Source organism: Apteryx mantelli, chromosome 2 (assembly GCF_036417845.1).
Source record: "Apteryx mantelli isolate bAptMan1 chromosome 2, bAptMan1.hap1, whole genome shotgun sequence".
Taxonomy (NCBI): Eukaryota; Metazoa; Chordata; class Aves; order Apterygiformes; family Apterygidae; genus Apteryx; species Apteryx mantelli.
The window spans coordinates 92,536,607-92,564,569 of NC_089979.1; the positions used below are offsets into that span (position 1 = coordinate 92,536,607).

A 27,963-nucleotide genomic window follows, 5' to 3' on the forward strand; every position below is an offset into this window, starting at 1 on the left:
AGAAAGAGAAGTACTAAAGCAACACACACCACAAAACATCTTTTATTAGTAAGACAACTTTAGCAAAGATAGAGATGCTCTGAAAAGAGGTGTCTTTCCTTAAATAGCTACAGCTATTATTACTCAATAGAAAGCATACATATTTTCTTCTTCTGGAAAGGGCAGCAAACAAAGTTCATTTTCATACTATGTGTATTTAAATGAAAGAATTTTGCAATATTAGATGTTTTCTGACAGATAAACTCTGTCAAAACCCCATGGGGGGGGGAAGGAATCTAGTAAAGTATGACAAATAAGTGGGATACTGTTCAAAAAATATATAGGATTGGACCAAGTTAATTATATATTCTTCACCAGTATAGTTCAGTCTTTAAATGCAAGGATGAACTGTCCAAGTAAAATTCTGTATTTTACCTATGGAAGCTTTCAGCAGCATAATATAATGAGAATATAGAATCACTAAAACCAAACAAAATTTTCTTCTGCTATTTTTAAATAATCCCAATTAACCAGAATTTCTAAATTCACTGACATTCACATCCCATGGAACTCAGCTTTTCCTTTTCTGTAACAAGTAAAAGAGAAAGAACATTGATAAGCTCTGAGTATTACACACATTCCATCCTGCTGTACATAAACCTGAAGTTAACATTACACAGCCAGAACCAGCTAACCTTTTACTCAAGATAAATATTTAGCAGCATAGAACAAGAGCAAAACTGAGGTATCAGTACACATTTTCTGTAAACTTTGATTTAGTTATACACAACTGAATGAAGGTAGTTACTCATCCCTTGAATTTAAGGAAATATTTTTATGTCAAAATGATGTGAAATAAGTCAGCAGAATTACTCTGATCATGGATCAGAAGATCATATGATCATAGATATATATATTTTCCTTTTACAAAATTCCCCTCCAATAACCACGCACATAATTGCATATATCTGGTTCAAAATATGTACCATATAATAATAATGGGAAAAATGAGAGCATTTTTATTCTCAAGGATTTCAACTTTACTTCATATTGGATGAAGTTATGCAGGTAAGTTATCATTAAAATTACTAAACATGAAAGATTATATACAGGTGTTTGTCACAATAAAAGCTAAAAATATGTTTACATACACATTTTTTTGACTCCTAGTACATATTGCCTATAGAAGTTTTTGACAATTTATGTTGCAAAAGGAATGAATACAAATTGTTGTATGCTGTTGTGGTATACAAGTATGTGCATGTATAATATATTTTCCTCTTTTATTCATTCATATCAAGAAGTAAAATCCATTACTATGTATTATTGCAGAAGAAAGGTGAGCAAAAAGATTCAGTGAGAGTAATAATAGCAGTTAGGAGTAGTATTCTGACTACAGTGTTCCAGTACCTTACTCATTCTATACTCAAAAAGGCATTAAATAATTCACTGTCCCACTCAGGTATGCTTTTTTTTTTTGTAGGAAGCAGCAGTCAGATTAGGCATTTGCATTTGGTAATTTTACCAAAGCACTGCTGTCTGTGGACCTGTCTTTTGGACTTTCAGTCTTGCCTCCTTCAGAGGCAGAACTTTGAGCTCTGGACAAAGCTTAATCCAATACCATACTGGAAAAGTCAACATCTGGCAAAATTATATTAGCAGTTTGTTTTGAAGAACACAAACATACACCATGTAAACACATCAGAAAACACTCAGCAAAAGCTTGATTCCCATAGATTTCCAAAGCACATCATCAGCATTTTTTATTTTTTTAAGTTTCCTGTAGAATTCTTCAGATTCTTTAGAAATTCTAAAGATTTCTTTATCACCACAAACATAAAAAGGACACAGATGTGTCCAAAACTCAAAAGTCAGTATACTTGGGCTACTATCATGTTTTTGAAACCCCTCTGGGGTCTTTCAAATAAAAGAGTGGGGGTGTGAAAATTGTCATTAATAAAGCAAGAAACAAATACTAAAAGATTCCAGGTTTTTGGAATATAAAACCACCTAGATCATTATCAACAGGAGAAAGAAGAGACTGGATTTTTTTTTAAGCAGCACAGTTAAGTGTTCTATACAAAATCTTGAGATTTTGTATAAAGTTAAAAAATGTTACACAGAATTGTTAACAGTGCTAAACCAGCCTAAGCATCCCAAATAAGGAATGTCCTCCCAAAGTGTTGGGTGAGAAAATACATTTTGAATCTTATTTGAAATAGTTAACAAATTGGAAAAATAGATGATTAAACCTTAATCTATTATTTGGGAAAGATACCTCTAAGGCTGTCTGTATAAATGGCATTAATTATAATCTATGCAGTGTCCATGTCTGTGTAAGAGTGCAAAGAGGAGGAGTAACAAGCAGTCTGTCACCTAAGAGCAATTATGTTCATCTAATGTCCTTCTCTGCATTAGATTCTCCCAGAAGTATGGGGAGTGGGGGGGGGGGGGAAGGAGGGATTAGGAAGGCAAAACAAATCAATCTCATTTGTGTATGCAGGCAAAACAGCACACAAAACACTATCCAAATTGTATAATAATGGTGACAGGCTCACGGCACAATCCTCAGAACAATGTGGCTAGATCAGATGAAAATAACAAAGGACTGTATGGGCAGAAAAGGAAGCAACAGAAGTCCTGTACAGTATGGTAGTTTCCATGATGTGAATTCAGATACAGATGCTCCAGAGCTAGAAAAGCATTTCCATTCCTATCACTGTGTCCAGAAGACAGTTTTTTTTTTTTTTAAAGAGGAAAAACAGTAATAATAGCACTGATGCAAAGGCTTTATCACACTGATGATCGGAGAATATTAGCTGGCTAATGCTTGTAAAGTGTTAGCTGTTCCAGAAAGCAGACATTTCAAGAACACTGTTACCACCAGAACAAGTTCGTATTTCAAGCACAGCTCAAAACACAAATGGAATCAAAATTTTTCTCGACTTTGGGTAGTCTTCAAATTTCTCAAGGTACCATCTGAAAAACAAAGATAGAAATCTGATTAGTATTGCATCTTCAAAAAGCTAATCAAGGAAATTAAAGTAATTGTACAATGCTTTCAAATTATTTGCTGTATTTCTTTGGCTCTAAACCAAAAAAAATGTCTTTAGAACCTACTGGGGTAGAGTATCACACTCATCCTAATGAAACCTAATCTCCAATTACCACGAGACCGACCTCCACGAGACCGACGTTGTGAGAGCAGCCAGGGATAGAACAGCCTGCTGTTGTAAAATGTATAATGTAATGTATGGTATTGTAGAAACAGAGGAAAAAAATAGCAGCCAAGTGGATAACATGCATTGAATTTTATAACAAGTACATGCAGGAGCAAGAGATACTTTACATACTGGAACAGTCCTGTTTTGGATTGAAATATCTCCAGTTCCAGTCAGGACATGGATAATCTAGTCAGACAGACTACCCTACTGCTAATTCCCCTCAAAAACCTTCGCTATTTTCCAATCTAGACAGTTTCAAAAGAACACATTTATAGCACTACCAAATATTTTTCCTTCTCTGATCACCTTACTTGACAAATACATTTCCCGCCATTTTCAAATATTTTCTGTTCTTGTACTTTAACATGGAAAATAGGAACTACTTTCACCTTGGCTCCACTAAGGTACAGGTTTTCATATTGACAACAATTGAAAGATCAAAGCTGGGATCAGCAGAGAAGAAACAATAACTGACTATAAAACTAAATTGCTGCTTTTGGTGTTCTGCCGATTTTCGCTTTCTATCTAGAATAAGTGCTTGTGCCCTATCTGAATGGTAATACATGCAGGGGAAGCCCTGTGGATCCTTCTATAGGAGACATGCATTGAATGATTACCTGCAGCTGTGGGAGACCAGCATTACATTAGTTACCTTCAGTCCTTTATTACAAGTTTTTCAAAGCCAAAATCAAAATACTTCACTTAAATGGATTTGATAGTCTTAGTTCTGCTTTTTTTTGTACCCCTTTTCCATTTTTATGGATTTCTCCTTTAATGCAAATTATTTCCTTTAGCAACCTTCATCTTTCTATCATTTTCTGTAATTAAAGAACTCTGAAAGAGTTCCATCAAGGCTTAAGATGGAAGGAAACAAACCACAGAATCTTAGCCTGAAGAACACAACATACAAGGGGAGGTTGAGGACTGGGATTACTTAGTCTGGTGATAAGGAGCCTAAGGGGCCTGTTATCGCTGCCTACAGTTCCTGGAAGGGGAGTTACTTAAGACAACAGAGAAAAACTACAAAAAAAAAAATCCTATAGTTCGGATGCAATAGTCCTATGCAACAGTGCAGGCTGGGGACTGATTGGCTAAGTAGCAGCTCTGCAAAAAAGGACATGGACATCCCAGTGAACAAGTTGAACACAAGTCAGTAATGGACCCCTGCAGTTATGAAGGCGAACTACATACCAGGCTACTTCAACAAGTGTGGAGTCACGACAACAAGGAAAGCACTTATTCTCCACCATTTAGCAGTTGAGAGGCTGCATCTAGAATACCATGTCCAGTTTAGAGCTCCTAGTCCAACAGAAATGTCCACAAACTAGAGAAGAGTCCAGCAGACAGTCACTAAGGTGGTTAGGTAGCTGGAACATATGATATATGAAGAAAGGCTGAGTGCAACAGGTTTGTTCAGCTTGGAAAAGAGAAGGTTAAGGTGGAATCTAATTGCAGCCTTCTACTACCTACAAGGAAATTAGAAAGAAGACAGAGCCAAACATTTGCTGTGTGCCTCCACAAGTGGCAGGGGGTACAAGCTGCATCAAGGAAAATTCCAGCTGGACGTAAGGAAAGAATTCTTCCTCTTGAGAATGGGAAAGCACTGGATGAGGCTGCTCAGAGAGGTGTTGAGATCTCCATCCTGGGAGACATTCAAAACTCAACTGGATGAGCCATGAAAAAGCTGATCTAGCCTTGAAGTCAGCCCTGGCTGATAATTGGATTGGATGACCTTCAGATGTCTCCTCCAAACTAGACTGTTTTATGACTCAGCTCATTAGCGGTAGATAATAAAACAAGGAGAAATAGTCAAAGGTGACAGCTTGGAAGATTCAGGTTGGATATTAGGAAAAACTCATTCATGGAGAAGGTAATGGAGAACTGGAACACCCCAGAAACAAGGTGAAGGAAAATCTCCATCTCTGGGTTTTTTCCAAAACTCTGCTACACAAAACCATGGCTGACCTGATACACTCTTGGCAATGGCTATTTTCAGTCCATTTCCTCCTTAAACTGAGGTTTATTCCTTATTCAATTGAGTTTCATAGTGAGAACCAAAGCAGGAAGCTGAAAATAACCAAAATGTTTAACACTTAAATTATAAGATTAAGGTGTTCAAATTATCTTAAATGTGCTATTCCTTAAAGAGAATTCTTCCAAGAAAAGTTTTCCCTCAAACTTGACACTGTTAACAGAAGAAAAGTCAGCATACGATTACAGTACATTATCAGTCTGATGGTTTATTTACAGAATACTTTATTAAATATCATTTATTAGTCAGTAGAATTGTTGCCATAGTTTTTTTCTATACACTTGATAGATTATAAACTGTGACCGTAATGGAAGCCTATAAAATGATTTTCAATTTTTTTTAATGTTATAGAAAGAAGTTTGAGCTGCAAGGGAAAGAGGACTATAGTACGTGATCAAGTAAAGACAGTTTTCCTAAATGAGTCTATAATCTTTTCAGGCCCAGAATGGACTATGTTCATTTAATGAAAAGTCATTATTTTGAACTCACTGTGCTTTGTTGTTCACTCTGCTTATCCTTAATACTACCATGTTGAAATCTTGCAGAATTTAATACCACTCAGAGTATTCTGTATTATTCAACACTGCAGTAGCCAAGTCTTTCACAAGACTTGTTCTGTAACATCCCTACAGGATAAGGCATAATTTATAAAATGGAAATGAAGCATGGCATAGAGACAACAGAAATTAAGACGCAAATACTTACTGGTGGTGTTGTTTTGCCCGTGAACCCAAGATGAAAAGCGTGCACAATGCAAATGCAAGGCTTTGAATGGTGCAGCAGGCAAGGGCAAACCCAAACCATTCCAGGATCTCTCCAAAAAAGTTGGCTCCAGTGACATATTCAAACATTCCTCCTAAAAAGCAAGATAGATTTATTCTAATAGCACCTTAATCAAGGAGAGCTTCAAAGCTCTCTTACTTGAAGTCTAATAAGAGCTATGTCATCCATTTTTCAGTTGATATAATTTTTAAAGGCAGGGGAAGCAGTATTTTTCAGTTCAAGTTGTACTATGAAAGATCACTTCTGATCTCATTCTAGAACAGAGACCTTCTCCAGCTCCAATTTTCCTCTTTAAATCATGAAAGTGGAAAGCAGATTTACTAGTATCAGAAGCAATTTCATGCCTCTATAGATAATTACTTTACAATAATACCAAACTGGCTCTTTGATCATGAATTCAACCTTTTTAAAATGTAAAAACAGAAAATATGTTCTCAGAGTACCAGAAAATACATCTGGCATTAGTTAGGATATAGTGTTTAATTTCTTTATTCTATTGAAGTACTTCAGAAATTAAGTTAATGATAAACACATTATGAATTAAAATTGCCATAACTTTTACTCAGGCAAGTTTATTCTCTGGTTTAAGATGTGTTGCTCTATTGTTCCTATCTCCAGCTAGGTCTAAAGAAAGCATACCTTAACTACTTCAATCTTGCCAATCAGTGAAATAAGTGAATTACAGTCTGTTAGACATACTGTACAGCCAATTATGCATAAACAGTATTTACATCTATTAAAGATACAAACCAACCTTGGAGAAAATGCAGAATTCAGAGGTAACTATTATTTCCTACTCTCAGAGTGTAAAATGCCTGGAATAGTCTAATGCTTCCAAGAGCATCAATAAGCCTTAACCCTTCATTAAGCTTTAAAAAAAAGTCCTTCTATATTCTGTATTGTCCCATGAAGGGCAAAACTAAAAGTCTAACTTCCTCTGGAGTTCTGTCCACTCTCCCCTGTACTTTCCTCACCACAGTAATCCTTGCTTCTTCTTCTGATTCCCTGAGATCCATCCATCTTCAGATATGGGACAACAGCCATGTTGTACACAATTGCTTAAGAATCTGAGTACCTTTTGCCTTTCTCCTGCAGTGGGATACTAATCTATGTCCTTTTTTTTTTTTTCCTCCTCTACTCACCTGTTGAGTCTCCTGAAAGTTGTGGAATGCTGTGTTAGATTCGTACCACTTTTTAAAATAGAATTAAAACTGGCCAAGAAATTCAAATGTTTGCACAAACCACATGATATCATGTAACTTACGTCTTACAATCCTTGGCTTAGGAGAAAAATGTTTCCCAAATTATGAAATTACTTCTTAATGTAGATAAACTCCTATTTCTAATCCTATCCTATCTCCCCTAAAATATAGGAAGCTTTAGAAGGTCTTCTTTTGTTATACAAGTTTCTGTAATATTTTTTACTCACCTCTTGGTATCATATAACCAGTTTCCCCTGGTTTTCTCAGATTTCTAAGAATATGATCAGAATGAATATTGATTGTCATGCCAATCAACCACCCTAGAAAACCTGAAGAGAAATTTAAAATAGTAACTTTAATACACTGAGTTGAAGTGCTTGATCAGAAAACAACCTACAGTCATATATTTTATATTACATATTAGGCAACATATTAGCTCAAAGCAGTATAAGCAATTCGAGTGACATTATGCACAATCCCAATCCCACACTGAGCTCTTCTGTCAGTAGAGCTCACAGCAATTAATAAGTTTCTCGATAGAAACAGTACTGTGAGTATAAAGTTTTATTCTTATGTTGCTAGCCTTATATAAAGGCATGTATATTCCCCTACCTTCTGCACAGAAAATCAAATACACCAATATTTGAAACAAAATTGAAAGAATCAGCCGTTCTGATTCCTACCAAAAGGACATATTTTAATTTCTTCTTTTTCACTGACAGTATGCTAGAGTTTTCACAGCAGACAACTTCTGTACAATAAAAGGAATAAGATACAGTGGATCCAGATGCAGGACTAGCAAAGACAGTGTAAGCATGTGCTTCCAGAAGTTAGGTTTAGTCTTGCTAAATCTAGTCTTGCTGAGTACTGTGGGTACTGAGCATGCATCACATTCCGTTAATAATGTTCTACAAAGAGAGAGAAAAAGGCTGTACTTTTCTAAGATCACAGAAAAATTTGTCTTACTGTCTCAACTTCAACTAAGTATTATTCCCTTTTCTGTGACCTAAGCCCAAAATGTAGTCCAAGAAATCTGTGACAGACTGAATGCTAAGAGTTTTAGGCTTCTGAGGTAAACAAAAGAATTACCAAGTCTGTACAGAGCTTTAAATTTACAGATCTGTCAACCTGGCAAATAGATCAGTGTGAATACTGTTCATATTACATGATCCACAGAACAAAGACAAATAATTTCAGTCACTTGTCACTTCTCAGCTGTGATCCCACTTCTACTGGGTAGCAGTAAAATACTGAACCAGGAAAATGTATGTTTAGATCAACATTCTTTTGAAGAGTACAAAAATAGTTTCTGCTCATCTTTGACTTCCTTTGAATATGTGTTTGGTGACATTAGCAACAGGGAGAAGTTGGAGGTACACAATAAATGGTATTACCTTGATTACAAGGTTACCTTAAACAGCACTAAACTGTGTGAGAATTGAACCACCTGAATACAACCTAATTGTGAAGACTGATGCACGAGCAGGCTCTCACGAAATCTTATAACCACCATTCCCTCCCTGCCCCAAAAAATTGCAAAATAGAACAATAAAAGAGAATTGGAAAAAGTGATGAGTGTTCTCACAGGCAGCCTGTGGGGTTTTCTTCAGCCTACCACTTGCTTTTAAGAAAACCCCCAGCCATGACAATATCCTATACTAGCCAAGGCCTATAATTACAAAAACTGAAAATGGTATTTTTCTGTTCTAAGTCATTTAGTTGTGGGTCCTCTCAAAACAGCTGGCCTAATAAATTAATCCCCACAATCCTCAAAGACCTCCAAATGGGCCAAACACTTGATTTCAGACACTTCATTAGTTGCTGGAATCGACAATGCAAGATAGGAGACAATTGTTTTTTCTTGCTTTCTTGTTTTTTGCATATGCCACTCCTAAATTCTGAGATCCATCGTAAAATTTTAATTTAATAACAATTGGCAAAAGACTGTAAAATTCCTGGAACTATTGGGTGACAGAAGCTGCAGTAATGGAAACTTCTTTCTCCCTCAAGAATATGCCACTACTAGCAAGTTTCATTTGTAAGCATAAACTAAGCTGCAGCTTTGCAGCCTGGTGCAGAAAAACCTTTAATAAGAGTAGACTTTGATTTTGAGATATTTGTAAACAAGATGTATGATATTAAGGCATTTCTATTATATTAAGGAATTCTAGCTTCTTAACATGCCTATGCAAACTAGTTAGAAATCATTCTGACCAGCTATGTATTTACACCTTGGCTGCATGCTGCTTTGAGGGGAAAAGGAAAGAGTTAAAATGCTGTCCTGAGCTACAAAAGAGATAAGATCATATGAGATCTTTCCACACTGTATCTGAGCAAAGTGCTGGGAAAACTGTATTCTTACCATCTAAGTGACTGCTACACATCACAGACCTTGTGTCAACAATCAAAAGGACAGATGTAGAGACCACTTCTTCTCCAGTCTCAGCTGTAGATAGGCACCAATCACCTTGAATTGATTGCAAACTTGGAACCACTCCTCCTGTTATCACCTGGTGCTACTTAGGGGCACATTCATGCCACTTGTCCCTCTGATTTGAAATATGAGGCTCTGATACCAGGGTTTTCTACTGGCATCAAAGAAACACTTAAAAAAACCCAAAAACCAAACAGAAAAACCCCATAGTGTTTGATGCTGAAGTGTTGATTGAATACCCAGTACTGAAAGCCACAGCAAGCTTACTTCTTCTCAAACCAGACCCCCAAGCTCTGTCTGATTTTTCTGGACACACTTTCCTCTTCAAAAAAAGAGCAACAAGAAGATACATACACAAGAAAAACAAACCCTACTTCCTGCACACTTTGTATTTATTCATTTCTTAAATTCATGTAGTCATTTTGGGACTGTTCATTCTAGAGAAGAGAAGACTGAAGGGAGATCTTATCAATAAGTATGTGAAGGGAGGGCATAAAGAGGATGGGGCCAGACTCTTCTCAGTGGTGCCTAGTGACAGGACGAGAGGCAACAGGCACAAACTGGAATACAGGAAGTTCCGCCTGAACATGAGGAAAAACTTTACTGTGAGGGTGACTGAGCACTGGAACAGGTTGTCCAGAGAGGTTGTGAAGTCTCCAACTGTCGGAGTGGGAGATGGACCCGGAGTAACGATGAGTCTCAATATGAGTATGATCGTTCTCCCTTTATTAGAGCTTACACAGAGTATATATAGACAAGCAATAAGCATGCACTAGCAGTAGCTGTATGATTGGTTTACAGTTTCTGTTCACACGCCTAAAGCGAATACACGATTGGTGCAAAGTTGCTGTTCACGTGGAGGGGCTTGTCAGCCCCCTCCTTTACTTGTTTACCACTACTTATCTTCCCCTTCTGTAATGGTCTAGGAATGCTCAAGGACAGTTCACATAGCCGCAGGGATCCTCCCTCTATTGTGAAGACAGGATTGCTCACTTCTAAGAGATCATGCCCCTTTTCACTTAACCATTCTTCCACAATCCCCCCTTCTTGTTTTTGAGCAATCCAGGCTTGGTTCACTACTTTCAGCAGAGCCTTCTTAATACAGCTTAATACTACACATAAACACAAACCTATAACTACAAGGATTATTAATATGCGTAAGCCTTCAATAAGCAACCCTACTAGCCACTGTGGTAGATTTCCAAACAGGTTAGTTAGCCATTCGTCTAATAGCCCATGGTTCTGACGGATTTTACTTGGTGCTCCTTCAACCACTGTAATTGTTTGTGAATGGATTCACCACGATCAGACAAATTCATGCAACACATACCTTCAAAATGCTCACAACCATGGCCTTGCGCTAATAGCAAAAAATCAATTGCAGCCCTATTTTGCAGAATAGCATGTCACAGGCTATTTTGGTCCTCTAATAGGTTAAGGCGTTGCCTGCTGTTGCCCCAGGCACAAAGAGAGACAAAAACACTCTTTCAGTAGGACTGAGTAAGGTAACCTTATCATTACAATCTGGTGAAAGCCCTACGGCTGCCCGTTTACTACGGGTGGCAGTCCTGTTCCCTGTTATATTTTTCCTCCTTTTTTTTTTTTTTTGCATCCTGAGACATTTATTGTTTATTTCTGAGCTTATTTAAAAGTTAGCTGCTTCAGTGGTTTCACAGACACACTTTGCTAAGCCAATCATCATGCAGATTATGTCACAGGTAGCCAATCATTACACCAATCACGCACGCAGCGGTCATGCCTTGTACCTTGCTACTTGTTTAGAAAAGCTGTCTCGCCCTTAACCTTGGTTCCCACTGGCTTCTGCTAGTTTATCTGTACTTTCTCAGGATGCATCATTCCCAGCTGCACCAGTGTCCTTGGGTACGTTTGTCTGAGGTTCCTGTTGCTTGCTGCTTGCAACTTTCCACCAGTTTAACCCTGTCATGACCCTCCACATCTCCCCCTTCTTTTACTAATTGAAGGGCTAAGGCTGTATGGATCTGCAGGGTCATGACTTGCTTCATACTCCGGTCAATCATTCTTCGCACACAGATCAACAAGCATGGTACACAGATTAGTATTGCAACAAACATAAAAATTACAATAAGTCCTAGAATCAGTATGCGTTTTAACCAAGGCCCTATAGCAAGCATATTCAACCAATCAAACAGTCCCCACAAGTTTTCACCATCATCTTCTTGCAGTTGTTTTGTTAGCTCCTTCAATTTTGTAATGCTTGTATGTATTGACTCAGAATGATCACTCAGGTTCATACAACACATTCCCTCAAAGTCCTGACAGCCATGGCCTTGGGCCAATGGCAAAAAGTCAATTGCAGTCCGATTTTGTAAGGTGGCGTATCTAATTGAATCTATGTCTGTTAATAAGGCGCTTAAAGCAGTACTAGTAGCATTTGCTTCTTTTGCAAGCCAGCATCCTAATCTGTTAAGTTGTAATAAAGCATGAGCAGTCCCTACTCCTGCAAAAATACTACTCAAGATACGTTCTGCTGGATTCCAAAATTCTACGTTACTATCGCAACCTGACATAAAGCCGTGGGTGGACCGCTTTGTTCGAGTGTGGACAGTTCCATTAACTAAGAATTTTTTGGGATGAAACATCGTCAAAAGTCCAAAGATACATGGTCCCCTTTGAGCTTTTCAAAAAGGGAGTGTAGCAGTTCCGTGGAAAGTCCTAGCACTGGTCAGAGCCAATTAATGGCTCCTAATATTTTTTGTAGGTCATTAAGCATGACAATATCGTTTAATTGCAGTTGGACTGGCTGCAATTACAACAAGTGAAGGAAGAGAATTAGAGCCATTATCTCTGAGGGTCATAGTCAAAAGGTTGTAGCATTACTTTAGATTTGAGGTCGGTGGGCAGATCGAGCACCAGGATCTGCTCGTGCTTAGCCCAAGCCCCGGCGGCCAGCATCTCACTCGCTCGCTACCACAGGAGGAGGAAGGGTGGGGGAGAGGAGCAGGAGGGGGAGGCAGGGAGGCCGGGCAGCAGCTCGGTGCTGGTGCTGAGGGGCAGCCGCCGCTTCGTGCCCCTCCCCCATAGGTTGAGATGGTGGTACGAGCTTGTTGTAAAATTTTCCAATCATGTGGTTCCCATTTCCCCTGACCATTCTGTTGTAGCACGGGGAACGCCAGTGCTGTGGGGCCCTCGGACCTCGCAACAGGCTTCCATTGTCCTTCTATTATAGTGTCCTTGATAATACCACTCCAGCGGGACTCCCTTGGAGGTCCGGCGAGGGGATTTATTAAGCAGGGAGGGACCTCCCTCTCCTTTTCCTGTGTCTGCAGTTCCACCTTTTTCAGGCAATCCGATAATTCCCACAGCGCTCTTGCGGTTTCTCCTGGTGACAGCGGTGCTTTATTTCTGGTGTCAGGCGTGTTATCCCCCAAAGACTCGCTGGACGAAGGCAGTGGAGGAGACTCTGATGATGTCTGTCGCGAGCGGGTGGTCTCGTTGAAGGAGGGTAGAGGCGGCCGCTGAGGTGGCGTAGACAGCGGCAACGGTGGATGCAGGGGATTCACGCTAGGCAGTGGCGGGGGGGGGGAGCACTAGGAGGGGGTCGGCATTCCTTTCCACCCAAGTCTATGAGGTCAGCGAGAGGCGTGGCCACCGCCCCTCTTTGAACCTCCTCCGGGTGCACTTCCGTGTTTGCCTCAGAGCTCGGACCAGCCAGCTCCGAGGAAACTTCCGCTTTCTGGAATGCGGCAGGTGACGACGCTGACGATGCCCCCCCCCTCAGAGTTCTCCCACACCCTTTGCGGTGCCTCCTCAACAGTTCGGTACACTGCCGTTAAAGTCTCTAGTACAGTGTTCCAAAGTGCGCAAACAGCTTTTATTTCCTTTTCCTCCTTCTCGCCTCCCTCAATCGTCTTCTGCCACATTGTTCCCCCAAAGTCTCGCCACTCAGACACCGAAAACAACAGGTGGGTGTCAGAAAAGTGACCCCAACGCCGTCCCAACTTGATCAAGCTGTGTAACAGTTTCGCCGGAACGTCTATCCCTCTCTTAGAGAGGATTCTGGCGAGTAGCATGGCCGCAGTGTCTGTTTCCATAGCTGCGCCTGAGAGGTGGGGCGCGACCCCACGCACCAGCATCTGCTTTGCTTCTGCCCCAAGCAGCGCCTCTCTCAGCCGTGGTTTCCCACTCCCCTCCTCTAGCTGCTTACCGCAGTCTCAGAGATCTTCCCCTCCTCTAGCTGCTTACCGCAGTCTCAGAGATCTTAGTTGAGCGCAACCATCCTCTTATCGGTAGTCTCGGAAATCAACCATCCTCTGCTACCAGATGTCGGAGTGGGAGACGGACCCGGAGTAACGATGAGTCTCAATACGAGTATGATTGTTCTCCCTTTATTAGAGCTTACACAGAGTATATATAGACAAGCAATAAGCACGCACTAGCAGTAGCTGTATGATTGGTTTACAGTCTCTGTTCACACGCCTAAAGCGAATACACGATTGGTGCAAAGTTGCTGTTCACGTGGAGGGGCTTGTCAGCCCCCTCCTTTACTTGTTTACCACTACTTATCTTCCCCTTCTGTAATGGTCTAGGAATGCTCAAGGACAGTTCACATAGCCGCAGGGATCCTCCCTCTATTGTGAAGACAGGATTGCTCACTTCTAAGAGATCATGCCCCTTTTCACTTAACCATTCTTCCACAATCCCCCCTTCTTGTTTTTGAGCAATCCAGGCTTGGTTCACTACTTTCAGCAGAGCCTTCTTAATACAGCTTAATACTACACATAAACACAAACCTATAACTACAAGGATTATTAATATGCGTAAGCCTTCAATAAGCAACCCTACTAGCCACTGTGGTAGATTTCCAAACAGGTTAGTTAGCCATTCGTCTAATAGCCCATGGTTCTGACGGATTTTACTTGGTGCTCCTTCAACCACTGTAATTGTTTGTGAATGGATTCACCACGATCAGACAAATTCATGCAACACATACCTTCAAAATGCTCACAACCATGGCCTTGCGCTAATAGCAAAAAATCAATTGCAGCCCTATTTTGCAGAATAGCATGTCACAGGCTATTTTGGTCCTCTAATAGGTTAAGGCGTTGCCTGCTGTTGCCCCAGGCACAAAGAGAGACAAAAACACTCTTTCAGTAGGACTGAGTAAGGTAACCTTATCATTACAATCTGGTGAAAGCCCTACGGCTGCCCGTTTACTACGGGTGGCAGTCCTGTTCCCTGTTATATTTTTCCTCCTTTTTTTTTTTTTTTGCATCCTGAGACATTTATTGTTTATTTCTGAGCTTATTTAAAAGTTAGCTGCTTCAGTGGTTTCACAGACACACTTTGCTAAGCCAATCATCATGCAGATTATGTCACAGGTAGCCAATCATTACACCAATCACGCACGCAGCGGTCATGCCTTGTACCTTGCTACTTGTTTAGAAAAGCTGTCTCGCCCTTAACCTTGGTTCCCACTGGCTTCTGCTAGTTTATCTGTACTTTCTCAGGATGCATCATTCCCAGCTGCACCAGTGTCCTTGGGTACGTTTGTCTGAGGTTCCTGTTGCTTGCTGCTTGCAACTTTCCACCAGTTTAACCCTGTCATGACCCTCCACATCTCCCCCTTCTTTTACTAATTGAAGGGCTAAGGCTGTATGGATCTGCAGGGTCATGACTTGCTTCATACTCCGGTCAATCATTCTTCGCACACAGATCAACAAGCATGGTACACAGATTAGTATTGCAACAAACATAAAAATTACAATAAGTCCTAGAATCAGTATGCGTTTTAACCAAGGCCCTATAGCAAGCATATTCAACCAATCAAACAGTCCCCACAAGTTTTCACCATCATCTTCTTGCAGTTGTTTTGTTAGCTCCTTCAATTTTGTAATGCTTGTATGTATTGACTCAGAATGATCACTCAGGTTCATACAACACATTCCCTCAAAGTCCTGACAGCCATGGCCTTGGGCCAATGGCAAAAAGTCAATTGCAGTCCGATTTTGTAAGGTGGCGTATCTAATTGAATCTATGTCTGTTAATAAGGCGCTTAAAGCAGTACTAGTAGCATTTGCTTCTTTTGCAAGCCAGCATCCTAATCTGTTAAGTTGTAATAAAGCATGAGCAGTCCCTACTCCTGCAAAAATACTACTCAAGATACGTTCTGCTGGATTCCAAAATTCTACGTTACTATCGCAACCTGACATAAAGCCGTGGGTGGACCGCTTTGTTCGAGTGTGGACAGTTCCATTAACTAAGAATTTTTTGGGATGAAACATCGTCAAAAGTCCAAAGATACATGGTCCCCTTTGAGCTTTTCAAAAAGGGAGTGTAGCAGTTCCGTGGAAAGTCCTAGCACTGGTCAGAGCCAATTAATGGCTCCTAATATTTTTTGTAGGTCATTAAGCATGACAATATCGTTTAATTGCAGTTGGACTGGCTGCAATTACAACAAGTGAAGGAAGAGAATTAGAGCCATTATCTCTGAGGGTCATAGTCAAAAGGTTGTAGCATTACTTTAGATTTGAGGTCGGTGGGCAGATCGAGCACCAGGATCTGCTCGTGCTTAGCCCAAGCCCCGGCGGCCAGCATCTCACTCGCTCGCTACCACAGGAGGAGGAAGGGTGGGGGAGAGGAGCAGGAGGGGGAGGCAGGGAGGCCGGGCAGCAGCTCGGTGCTGGTGCTGAGGGGCAGCCGCCGCTTCGTGCCCCTCCCCCATAGGTTGAGATGGTGGTACGAGCTTGTTGTAAAATTTTCCAATCATGTGGTTCCCATTTCCCCTGACCATTCTGTTGTAGCACGGGGAACGCCAGTGCTGTGGGGCCCTCGGACCTCGCAACAGGCTTCCATTGTCCTTCTATTATAGTGTCCTTGATAATACCACTCCAGCGGGACTCCCTTGGAGGTCCGGCGAGGGGATTTATTAAGCAGGGAGGGACCTCCCTCTCCTTTTCCTGTGTCTGCAGTTCCACCTTTTTCAGGCAATCCGATAATTCCCACAGCGCTCTTGCGGTTTCTCCTGGTGACAGCGGTGCTTTATTTCTGGTGTCAGGCGTGTTATCCCCCAAAGACTCGCTGGACGAAGGCAGTGGAGGAGACTCTGATGATGTCTGTCGCGAGCGGGTGGTCTCGTTGAAGGAGGGTAGAGGCGGCCGCTGAGGTGGCGTAGACAGCGGCAACGGTGGATGCAGGGGATTCACGCTAGGCAGTGGCGGGGGGGGGGAGCACTAGGAGGGGGTCGGCATTCCTTTCCACCCAAGTCTATGAGGTCAGCGAGAGGCGTGGCCACCGCCCCTCTTTGAACCTCCTCCGGGTGCACTTCCGTGTTTGCCTCAGAGCTCGGACCAGCCAGCTCCGAGGAAACTTCCGCTTTCTGGAATGCGGCAGGTGACGACGCTGACGATGCCCCCCCCCTCAGAGTTCTCCCACACCCTTTGCGGTGCCTCCTCAACAGTTCGGTACACTGCCGTTAAAGTCTCTAGTACAGTGTTCCAAAGTGCGCAAACAGCTTTTATTTCCTTTTCCTCCTTCTCGCCTCCCTCAATCGTCTTCTGCCACATTGTTCCCCCAAAGTCTCGCCACTCAGACACCGAAAACAACAGGTGGGTGTCAGAAAAGTGACCCCAACGCCGTCCCAACTTGATCAAGCTGTGTAACAGTTTCGCCGGAACGTCTATCCCTCTCTTAGAGAGGATTCTGGCGAGTAGCATGGCCGCAGTGTCTGTTTCCATAGCTGCGCCTGAGAGGTGGGGCGCGACCCCACGCACCAGCATCTGCTTTGCTTCTGCCCCAAGCAGCGCCTCTCTCAGCCGTGGTTTCCCACTCCCCTCCTCTAGCTGCTTACCGCAGTCTCAGAGATCTTCCCCTCCTCTAGCTGCTTACCGCAGTCTCAGAGATCTTAGTTGAGCGCAACCATCCTCTTATCGGTAGTCTCGGAAATCAACCATCCTCTGCTACCAGATGTCGGAGTGGGAGACGGACCCGGAGTAACGATGAGTCTCAATACGAGTATGATTGTTCTCCCTTTATTAGAGCTTACACAGAGTATATATAGACAAGCAATAAGCACGCACTAGCAGTAGCTGTATGATTGGTTTACAGTCTCTGTTCACACGCCTAAAGCGAATACACGATTGGTGCAAAGTTGCTGTTCACGTGGAGGGGCTTGTCAGCCCCCTCCTTTACTTGTTTACCACTACTTATCTTCCCCTTCTGTAATGGTCTAGGAATGCTCAAGGACAGTTCACATAGCCGCAGGGATCCTCCCTCTATTGTGAAGACAGGATTGCTCACTTCTAAGAGATCATGCCCCTTTTCACTTAACCATTCTTCCACACCAACCCTTGGAGATATTCAAAAGCTGTCTGGACACAATCCTGGGCAATGTGCTCTAGGTGACCCTGCTTGATCAGGAGGTTGGACTAGATGATCTCCAGAGGTCCCTTCCACCCTCAGCCATTCTGCGATTCTTGTTTGTACTGCACTGTTCTTTGATTAACTTATCTGATTATATCACCACTGAAATAATATTAAGTAGAAGTTAAAACACTCTTTTAAAGGTCTATCTTATGTATTAACAACCAGCGGTCAGCCTGTTCAGGAATAGTTTTATCAAGTTTACTTAATATTGAGAATCAAAGTCCTTGCAATGATCTCTGTTCCTCTGCAGACAGGAACTTTTGTATCACAAACTTAAGATAGTATTCCTCTTGTGTCACTATTCATATAAAACTTATTATATAGCACAGAAGCAGATGTACCTATTTTTGCTCATGGTCAGTTTTATTTAATCAGTTAGGTACCTGGAAAGTCCTAACTCATCATTCAGTTTTGACATCTGTCTTGGTGTCCTCTAACCACAGATCTGCTCAGTTCAGGCTGGGGAAGGCCTGTATTTTATGACTTTAGTTCTTCTAGCACTATCTACCTCTTTAAAACTAGATAAGTTTTTGTTTTGTTTTTGGTTGCTGCCTTGCCATCGTTATAACTGGACAGATAAGAATGACCTCCCTGAGGCACCTGGGAAGAACATAGTCTACCTCTTTCCAAAAAGAGATTCAGCCAGCTAAAAGTAGTCAGACTATACTCCTTCCACATGAGAAGTGCAACACAGGTTACTACATGTAGACAGAAGGTCTATTTACACAGTTATTTTGAAGTACCACCACTGAAAGGCTGGAAAAGCCTGATATTTGCAGGTATAACATATTATAAGCTATATTTTTAATATATTCAAAAATGAAGTAAAAAAATTAATGCTTAAAAGTAAATTTGTATTTTGAATTCAGTACTGTATTGTGCTTCAATATTCAAATTGTTTGCTTCAACACTGATGACTATCAATTTGCTAATTGCTAGAGAAGAAAAACTGAGCAGTACCTTGAAAAATTTTAGGGATGCTGTTCATGCAACTAGATGAGAAGTGAATATTACCTCTATCCATACAATAATTTCAAAAGGAAGTCTATTCAAGTTACTTTCTTAACAAGCACACATTAATTCCACTTAAATATAACAATATTTCTACTAATTTAAGTTAGTATAAGCATGATTAAAAAAAAAAATCTATGCTGTTAGTACCATATCTAAGAAGAATAATCATTTTCTTAAAAGAAGAAATTAGATTTAATTTATCATTAGTTTGAAACGCCACAATAATTTCGGAAAATGTTATCTGTGTTCTCTGTATTTACCATATACCTCGAAGGTATAAAGTTTAAAATCTGAAGTTTGTAAAACAGGATATGAACTACTAAGAACACGTCAGATAAAGCAAGCTCCAGTCTTTTTGCACTAAGAGTGCTTAATTACTCTAGAATTAAAATTAGTTAGATAATAAGCATTTTTTACCCCTCTTAACTGAAAACTACTGCACCTCAAAAAGAAACAATCAAGTCTTTCTTCATAAAGAAAAATGAGCATATCAACATAGGCTTTTTCCACAGCATACCTCTTTTGTTTGAAGACCACTTTTCTCCTGAAGTGCTGAATACTCACATTCTCTGCATCTGTACTTCAGGGGCATGGTATTTGCCTATCCTTATTCTCAGATTCTCATTATGGCTGAATACTAAGCCTGCACTCTACAAAGAGAGGAGTTGGGTATGTACGGTCTGCATGACTTGGCCTAAGGGAAGTCTGGATATGTAGACAGGAAGGGAGCCATAGTGCACTCTAGTGGATTCTATGATCCACAGGTTGAACCAAGCAATTTAGATGAGCTCACTAGACTGTTAAATTCAAGAGTCTTCTTTCCTTCATCAGTATACTTTCTAAGAAAGTATCATCCAGATGCCAGATACTATGAGAGATACTAAGTATCCTATGTCCTTCAGTCATGAGATCATATCCAGATAAAGACTTTGCAACAACAGAATTCTTTTGAGACCCAAAAGGGTTAGCCATCAAAATTAGTGTTTGAACATGCATTAAAAAAAGGGGGGGGGGGGTGGAAGGGTGTTAGAAAAGACAAAGGCATACTGTGAAAGGATCAATGAGGTTAAAACAGGCAGAGAAAGGAAGGAGTTCCTAACTAGAAGTGTGGATGAATTAGGGAAGAACACAAGGCTGCCAGGGAATAACTGGCAGTAGATGGTTACGCAGGCAGGTGCAGATGGCATTTGGCCCTGCATATAGCACTAACCATTTCAGGGTACCATGGTGCTCTTGAGTTCACAAGCTTTTTAGTGGCACATGCATGTAAGATACATACTGGAAGATTGTGAGGGCAATGTTCCTACATTGGTCTGGAATGTAATGATTTTATTTTATCAATTGTTGTACTGCATTTGAAGCAGGTTTTCTTTTTTTTGAAGTTTCCATTGAAAAGAGTCTGGTTCACTGCTCTCTGAATTAAACAAACACAGTACACGTAGACCGTGAGGGAACCATGTTAAAATCATATTGCTGCTCCAAATCTATTGCTAGTGTAGATGCAAGTTATTGCTTTCCCAGAGTTAACTCCTGAACATCTGAAAACAGACATTCAACCTGTACACTAAGGATCCACAGATTGAGAACAGTTCTTTGAAACTCTCCACCCTGATAGCTAATTAGCCTCACTCCTCCAAAACTGCAAGTTTAGTTCACTTCAACTTCCAGCTACTGAACCTTGTTTGTCTGCTACTTTCAGACATACTTCTGCTCCTCACATAACTTGTTATAGGCTGAAGGAATAATTTCATAACATTCCTTGGCAAATGAGGGTTCTTGCTATTGTTTTTTCCCCCCAATCCTCTGCTCAATCTTCTTGTCATTTTGACCAGAGGCATAAGACATTGCCAGATGTTTTTTGAAAGTTTAGAGCATAGTAGTCCAGATGTTCAGGATGTATCCAGTGTACAATAGAGCCATTCTGCATCTGAGTGACCAAAACTACAAGCATGACCTCCAAACATCTGCAGTTATCTAGGCGGGATGAACACAAGGTAGTAAAATCCACTATTATGACAAAAAAAAATTTATATTGACCTGCACTACAAAAAAAAGTTGGAAAGAATAGAAAAAAGAATCATTAGGCTTGACTCCTTAACTGTACTACCAATTTTTTTTTCCATATATTTATTGCTTTTTTTAATGAGACTATTTTTGCAAATGAGTAACATTATCCTAATAATTAATAAGCTGAACATTTCTGATACACATAGCATCTATTGTAATAACTTAAAAACATTGTAGCCATGGAGACATCTGCCTTGTATATTAATATACATTTCCTGCACTGCTCAGCATATCTTCCTAACTGGTATTATTTGCCCCACACCCACATACAGTATCTCCTCCTAATCTGTGCAAGAGAATCTGTTTAGCTTCAAATCTCTTCAAGCTTACACTCTTCATACAGCATTTAGCATAACAGTCCTCTTTTCTGATCTGCAATAACACTGCAATAAAGATAAAGACTTCTTAGGCCTGAGAAATCTGTGAGAAACACTAATTTGCTCTGGCTCCAGAATAACAAAAAACTGTATTGGGTCTGATCAATGATTGACACAGCCTAATATTCTGTCTTTGACTGCAAAGTTGAAATATTCTGATTTATCTTCAGCTGGGAGATCCTTCACTAAAGATTTCATTGGAAAGCCATATTTTATTTTTGGTAGCCACAGGCAAAAGTGTTTAAGAAAGAAAACAGAGCAAAGCCAGCATTTTTTTGCTATACTTTCCAGTCTTAATTATATGCCTGACATCAAGTATAAATGTAATGGCAGTTCCTAGTAGGACTGAATGATCAATGCCTCCTCCCTTGTGAGGTAGTTTTATTCTTTGACAAAGCTTGATCCTACTACAAGATTCTTTTGTTTATGAAAATAAGTAGCCTAATACCAAGGACTTTCAGGACTAGAAGTGATATAACAGTAGTTAGCAGCTGCCCTTAGTAGATTTTATTCCATTAATTCATTCAATTCAGTCTGGAACCATGCAAACTTTTAATGTCTATGACATCATGAAACAAAGAATCAGTTTAATTTACATTATGTAGAAAACCTCTTTTTTGTTTGTTTGTTCCAAACCTGTCAGCTGCTAGTTTCATTTAAGGCCCCCTGGTTCTTATACTGAAGTACATGACCCTTATTCACCTTTTTCATGCCAGTTGTGGTTTTACAGAATAAACATGGGAATAAGGTCATCTAATATTGAGGCTGTAAGAATAAGTTTCAGTTCAAAGTTGGAAGTATCTTAACCTTTTTTATTGTACACCTATGTTACAGCAAACAAGACAATTAAAGTTATTTAGAATATTGAATAACTATGATAAAAATAATAAAACGTGACTTAAGATATTATAATCAAAATATAATAAGAAGCCATACGAAAAAAATGCAAACCTACTACTGATGTTCCCACAGCATGTTTTAAACTTACCCGCAATGAAAAAAGGCTCTTTTAACCAGGTTGAAGGGTATTTTGCATAGTTGCTTAAGCTTCGTCCTTGCAAGTATCCATTGTAAACACAGAATAGAAGTGCTAGTACAAAAGTGAAAAATGGTGTCGGCTTTCCTTCCCGGATCAGAAGAGGAAATATGAGTGCCCTATAATGAACAGGGAAAGAAAAATTATATAACAAGTAGAAAAGATATTTTGGTGTCCAAACCTGCAATTCATATTCCATATCCTGCTTTCTAAGTTCTCATTAGAGTCTTTGATCACAGTTCAGAAGGATAATTATGCTTTAGCACCTAAAAGTTTATCCTGCTGCCTAATGGGATTTACAAGATCAGTCCTCTCCCTCCCCTTTTGAGAGAAATTTTGAACTTTTTATCTAAGGCAATTACTTTGAGCACAGTAATAAAGAAAACTGATGTTAAGTGCAACATTTTCTCATATGTTCCAAAATCCTAAATGGTACAATCAAGCATTCTGAAGTGAACTCGGTCTCATAATCCCTACACAAAATCCACTAGAACTTCCAAGTGGGGAGGGGGAGGAGGGGGAAAAAAGAGTCAACCTGAGAAACACAGCTGTGGATTATAAGCCTTCGATCTAAACAGAAACACCTTGCAACTAACATTTTTGTCATCATCCCAAGTAATCTTTAGCTGTATGGAATGTGAAACACTAATAAGGTGAGCTACAGGCATACCTCAGAGATATGGTGGGTTCAGTTCCAGACCACCACAATAAAGCGAGTCACACAAATTTTTTGGTTTCCCAGTGCATATAAAAGTTTACACTATAATGCTATCGCACACTTAATAGACTACAGTATGTCTAAAAAACAATGTACATACCCTAATTAAAAGATACTTTATTGCTAAAAAAAATGCTAACCATCATCTGAGCCTTCAGCAAGTCATAATCTTTTTGTTGGAGGGTCTTGCCTCCATGTTGATGGCTGCTCACTGATCAGGGTGGTGGTTGCTGAAGGTTGGGGTGGCTGTGGCAATTTCTTAGAATAAGACAGCAATGAAGTTCGGCACATCAATTGACTCCTCCCTTCACAAAGGATTTCTCTGTAGCATGCAATGCTGTTTGATAGCATTTTACCCACAATAGAACTTCTTTCAAAACTGGAGTCAATCCTCTCCAACCCTGCCACTGCTTTATCAACTAAGTTCATGTTATATTCCAAATCCTTTGTTGTCATTTCAATGTTCACAGCATCTTCACCAGGAGTAGATTCCATCTCAAGAAATCACTTTCTTTGCTCATCCATAAGAAGCAACTCCTCACCCATTCAAGTTTTATCATGAGATTGCAGCAATTCAGTCACATCTTTGGGCTCCACTTCTAATTCTAGTTCTCTTGCTATTTCCATTCCATCTGCAGTTCCTTCCCTCCACTGAAGGCTTGAAGCCCTCAACATCATCCATGAGGGCTGGAATCAACTTCTTCCAAACTCCTGTTAATATGGATATCTTGACCTCCTCCTGTGAATCACGAATGTTCTTAATGGCATCTAGAATGGTGAATCCTTTCCAGAAGGTTTTCAATTTACTCTGCCCAGATCCATCAGAGGAATAACTATCTATGGCAGTTCTAGCCTTACAAAATGATAATAAGACTTGAAAGTCAAAATTACTCTGTGATCCACAGGCTGCAGAATGGATGTTGTGTTAGTAGGCATGAAAACAACATTAATCTTGTTGTACATCATCAGAGCTCTTGGGTGACCAGGTGCATTGTCAATGAGCAGTAATATTTTGAAAGGAATCTTTTTTGAGCAGTAGGTCTCAGCAGTGGGCTTAAAATATTCAGTAAGCCATGTTGTAAAAAGATGTGTTGCCATCCAGGCTTTGTTGTTCCATTTATAGAGCACAGGCAGAGTAGACTGAGCATAATTAAGGGCCCTAGGATTTTCAGCATGGTAAATGAGCATTGACTTAAAGTCACCAGCTGCACTAGCCCCTAACAAGAGAGTCAGCCTGTCCTTTGAAGCCAGGCATTAACTTCTCTCTAGCTATGGGAGTCCTAGATGGCATCTTCTTCCAGTAGAAGGCTGTTTCGTCTACATTGGAAATCTGTTGTTTAGCGTAGCCACCTTCATCAATTATCTTAGCCTGATCTTCCGGATAACTTGCTGCAGCTTCTACATCAGCACTTGCTGCTTCACCTTGCACTTTTCTGTTCTGGAGACAGCTTCTTTCCTTAAAGCTCATGAACCAACCTCTGCTAGCTTCAAATTGTTCTTCTGCAGCTTCCCCACCTCTCTCAGCCTTCAGAGAATTGAAGAGAGTTAGGGCCTTGCTCTGGATGAGACTTTGGCTTAAGGGAATTTTGTGGCTGGTTGGATCTTCTATCCAGACCACTAAAACTTTCTCCATATCAGCAAGAAGGCTGTTTCACTTTATCATTCGTGCATTCACTGGAGTAGCACTTTGAATTTCCTTCAAGGACTTCTCCTTTGCATTCACAACTTGTCTGTTTGGCACAAGAGGCCTAGCTTTCAGCATGCCTTCCTCACTCAGCTTCATCATTTCTAGCTTTTGATTTAAAGTGAGAGACATGTGACTCCTCCTTTCACTTGAACACTTAGAGGGCATTGTAGGGTTATTAATTGCCCTAATTTCAATATTGTTGTGTCTCAGGGAATAGGGAGGCCCGAGGAGAGGGAGAGACGTGGAAACAGCCAGTGAGTGCAGCAGTCAGAACACACACAACATTTGTCGATTAAGTTCGCCGTCTTATATGGGCACGGTTCGTGGCGCTCCAGCACAATTACAATAGTAACATCAAGATCACCAATCACAGATCACCATAACAGATATAATAATGAAAAAATTTGAAATATTATAAGAATTACCAAAACGTGACAGACACGAAGTGAGCACATGCTGTTGGAAAAATGGTGCCAATAGATTTGCTCAATGCAGGGTTGCCACAAACTCAATTTGTAAAAAAGGCAATATCTGTGATTTGCAAAAAAGCTAAGTGCTATAAAGCAAGATATGCCTGTACTATAAAAACATGAATATATATTTCATATACACACATAATATATAAACCCACTCCCACAGCTGAGCTGGAACAGTAGAACAAATCAAAAGAAAACTTATGGCTAGACCAGACAACAGGCCAACAAGATACACCTAAAAATGTAGGGGCACACCTACGATCTTTTGCATATTGTGGGCATTTTTGCTGAAGACTGCAGTACATGACATGATTTGTGAATCCTGTCATGTTCCATACTGTGGGGTTTGCTGTGGTGAAATAAGTGACCTGTTGATGAATTATGTTATGAGATAGTAACTGTGATAAATGACGAAAAGTCCAGAAGGACTTGAAAGACGTAGTAAATTTTAACCTGAACCTTGAAGGAAGAACACCAAGGACGGATGGTGAACCTTGAAGGAAGAATGCCAAGGACGACTGGATTGTTTATCCAGGATGTAGAGCATCGCCAAAAGATAAATGGACTGAGAGTTCGGGATGTAAATAGCATTAAAGACCAGCTGGATTATATTAAATGTCATATTGATAAGCAAATAGCGAACTAGGTAATTAGTAAACAATGAATCAGCATATGGAGTCAGAATATAAAAGTGTGATTCTGCTTACAATAAAGTGGACATGCGTAGCATTCATATTGAGTGTATTGCCGTGTCTCGTCTTCACTGCAACACCATACCTTGTACAATTCATTCAAGTTGAAAAGTTTGCAGATCTACTAGATATTTTGATATCTTTAATACCTACATAGTCCATGTGGTCAATGAAAAATCTGAAATACTCATGCTCTTGTCAGGGAAAAGGGGAAGACAGTCCCCTCGAACAGATTCTAATTGATCTGAGTTTCCTTCCTGCCCTGAAAAATCACTTAAAAACATTAATCACTGGGTCTCAAAACCTTTGTCTACTCTATGAAACCTGTTCAAAACATGACAAATTCACAATTGCCATTCCATTTGAGAATGAAATGCTGATTGCTAACCTGAAGAATTACACAAGTAAACAGGCTCCAAAAAAAAAAAAAAAAAAGGCTTGTGCTCTTCCCCATATAACTGCCAAGTCCAGATCACCTATTGACTTAGAATCCACGACAACAGAGCACTGGGATTAAAGTCTGAATATTCTGCAAGTGTTTTCCAGCTACCCCAGGGCTTTCAAAGCAGCCTTTTCAGAGGAAGAAGCAAAACCATAATGATGCAGTCTTGGGTTGGCCAAGTCAGGCAGTCACCAGGCTAACCATACATTACTTCCCTCTTGATCATGGGCATTTGGAATACTTCTTTCAGTCAAAAGCAATAGCCTCAAAATAAGTACTAGCAGACAACTTGTAACAGTCACTCTCAACTTTACAGTACCAGTTACACTATCAAGTCTCTCCACTGGATTGGTATGGTGGCAACATTATTTGCTGATTATTACCAGTAACTATTGTCAATGGCTCAAAGGGAACAGAATAATATTATCTGAGCTCCAGCTCTCCCGAGCAGTTTTAGGAAATACCAGAACACCATTAAGCACATAGCAATATGGGCCAGTCAGACCAGGCTTTACCAGTATTTTAATAAGCACTGTTTTGAAACATGTAATTGCAAAATAGCTCCTGTGTCACAATATTAAAATTACATATTAAGTACTAATCTGAACATCCCCTGTTGAAACATTTGTTCTTAAGATTACCTTGTCAAGGGATAGCTTAAAGGTGTGCCATCACAACAGCTATGACTACAGCACATTGGTACAACGCACTAGATAAAGAATAGCAAATGCTTCATTTGTATTCCATTTCTTAAAGGTGCAATAGCACTTCATTGCACACCCAACAACAGCAAAATAAAGCTGCTTGCAGCATTATAATTTTTTGCTCAGCTCACGTCAAGACATTAAACATCTTAATGTTAAAGAAAGAGAAAACACTTCAGCTGTAATTATAGTAAATGCCCCGGCCCCGCGCGGCCCGCACCTGTGCGCGTAGTGCACGACGAAAAGCCCCAGCAGGACGCCGTTGGGCCGCTCGGAGACGCGCGCGGCGCCGCTGCAGGCGGCGAGGCCCAGCGGGATGAGGAGCGACGGCAGCTCCTGCAGCAGCCAGGCCGGCCGCGCCGGCAGCAGCCAGCCGAAGCGGCGCGACGAGTAGCGGCCGTAGGGCATGGGGATGAAGCAGAGCAGGAGCGCCGAGGCGGCGCCCAGGGCCACCAGCCCGTAGGAGAGCAGCTCCAGCAGCCGCTGCTCCGCCGGGCCCGACAGGCGCTGCCAGAATCCACCTGCGCCGCCAACAATCCCCATCCTCGAGCCCTCCCCACCTCGCGCCGGCGCCTTCATTCATCCGGCGACGCCGCCACGCCCAGCGCAGCAGCGGCCCAATCAGCGCCAGGGGGCGGGGCCTCTCCCCAAGCCCCAGGGCTATTCGGTCAGGTGTGCCGGCCGGCCAATGGG

At 40.8% G+C, this 27,963-nt stretch overlaps 1 protein-coding gene across 2 annotated transcripts; it reads right to left on the minus strand.

Moving 5' to 3' along the window:
* Nucleotides 1-14: 14 nt before the first annotated feature.
* On the minus strand, nucleotides 15-27,860 carry SRD5A1 (steroid 5 alpha-reductase 1). Of its 2 annotated transcripts, XM_067292414.1 has the most exons (5): nucleotides 27,491-27,860; nucleotides 22,504-22,670; nucleotides 7,448-7,549; nucleotides 5,941-6,091; nucleotides 15-2,958 (listed from the first exon to the last, which is right to left on the minus strand). In XM_067292414.1, exons 1-5 carry the CDS (start codon nucleotides 27,847-27,849, stop codon nucleotides 2,892-2,894), a joined length of 846 nt encoding a protein of 281 aa, XP_067148515.1. In that variant the 5' UTR covers nucleotides 27,850-27,860; the 3' UTR covers nucleotides 15-2,891. The 2 variants fall into 2 exon arrangements, with proteins under 2 accessions (XP_067148515.1, XP_067148516.1); XM_067292415.1 differs by lacking the exon at nucleotides 7,448-7,549.
* Nucleotides 27,861-27,963: the final 103 nt, after the last annotated feature.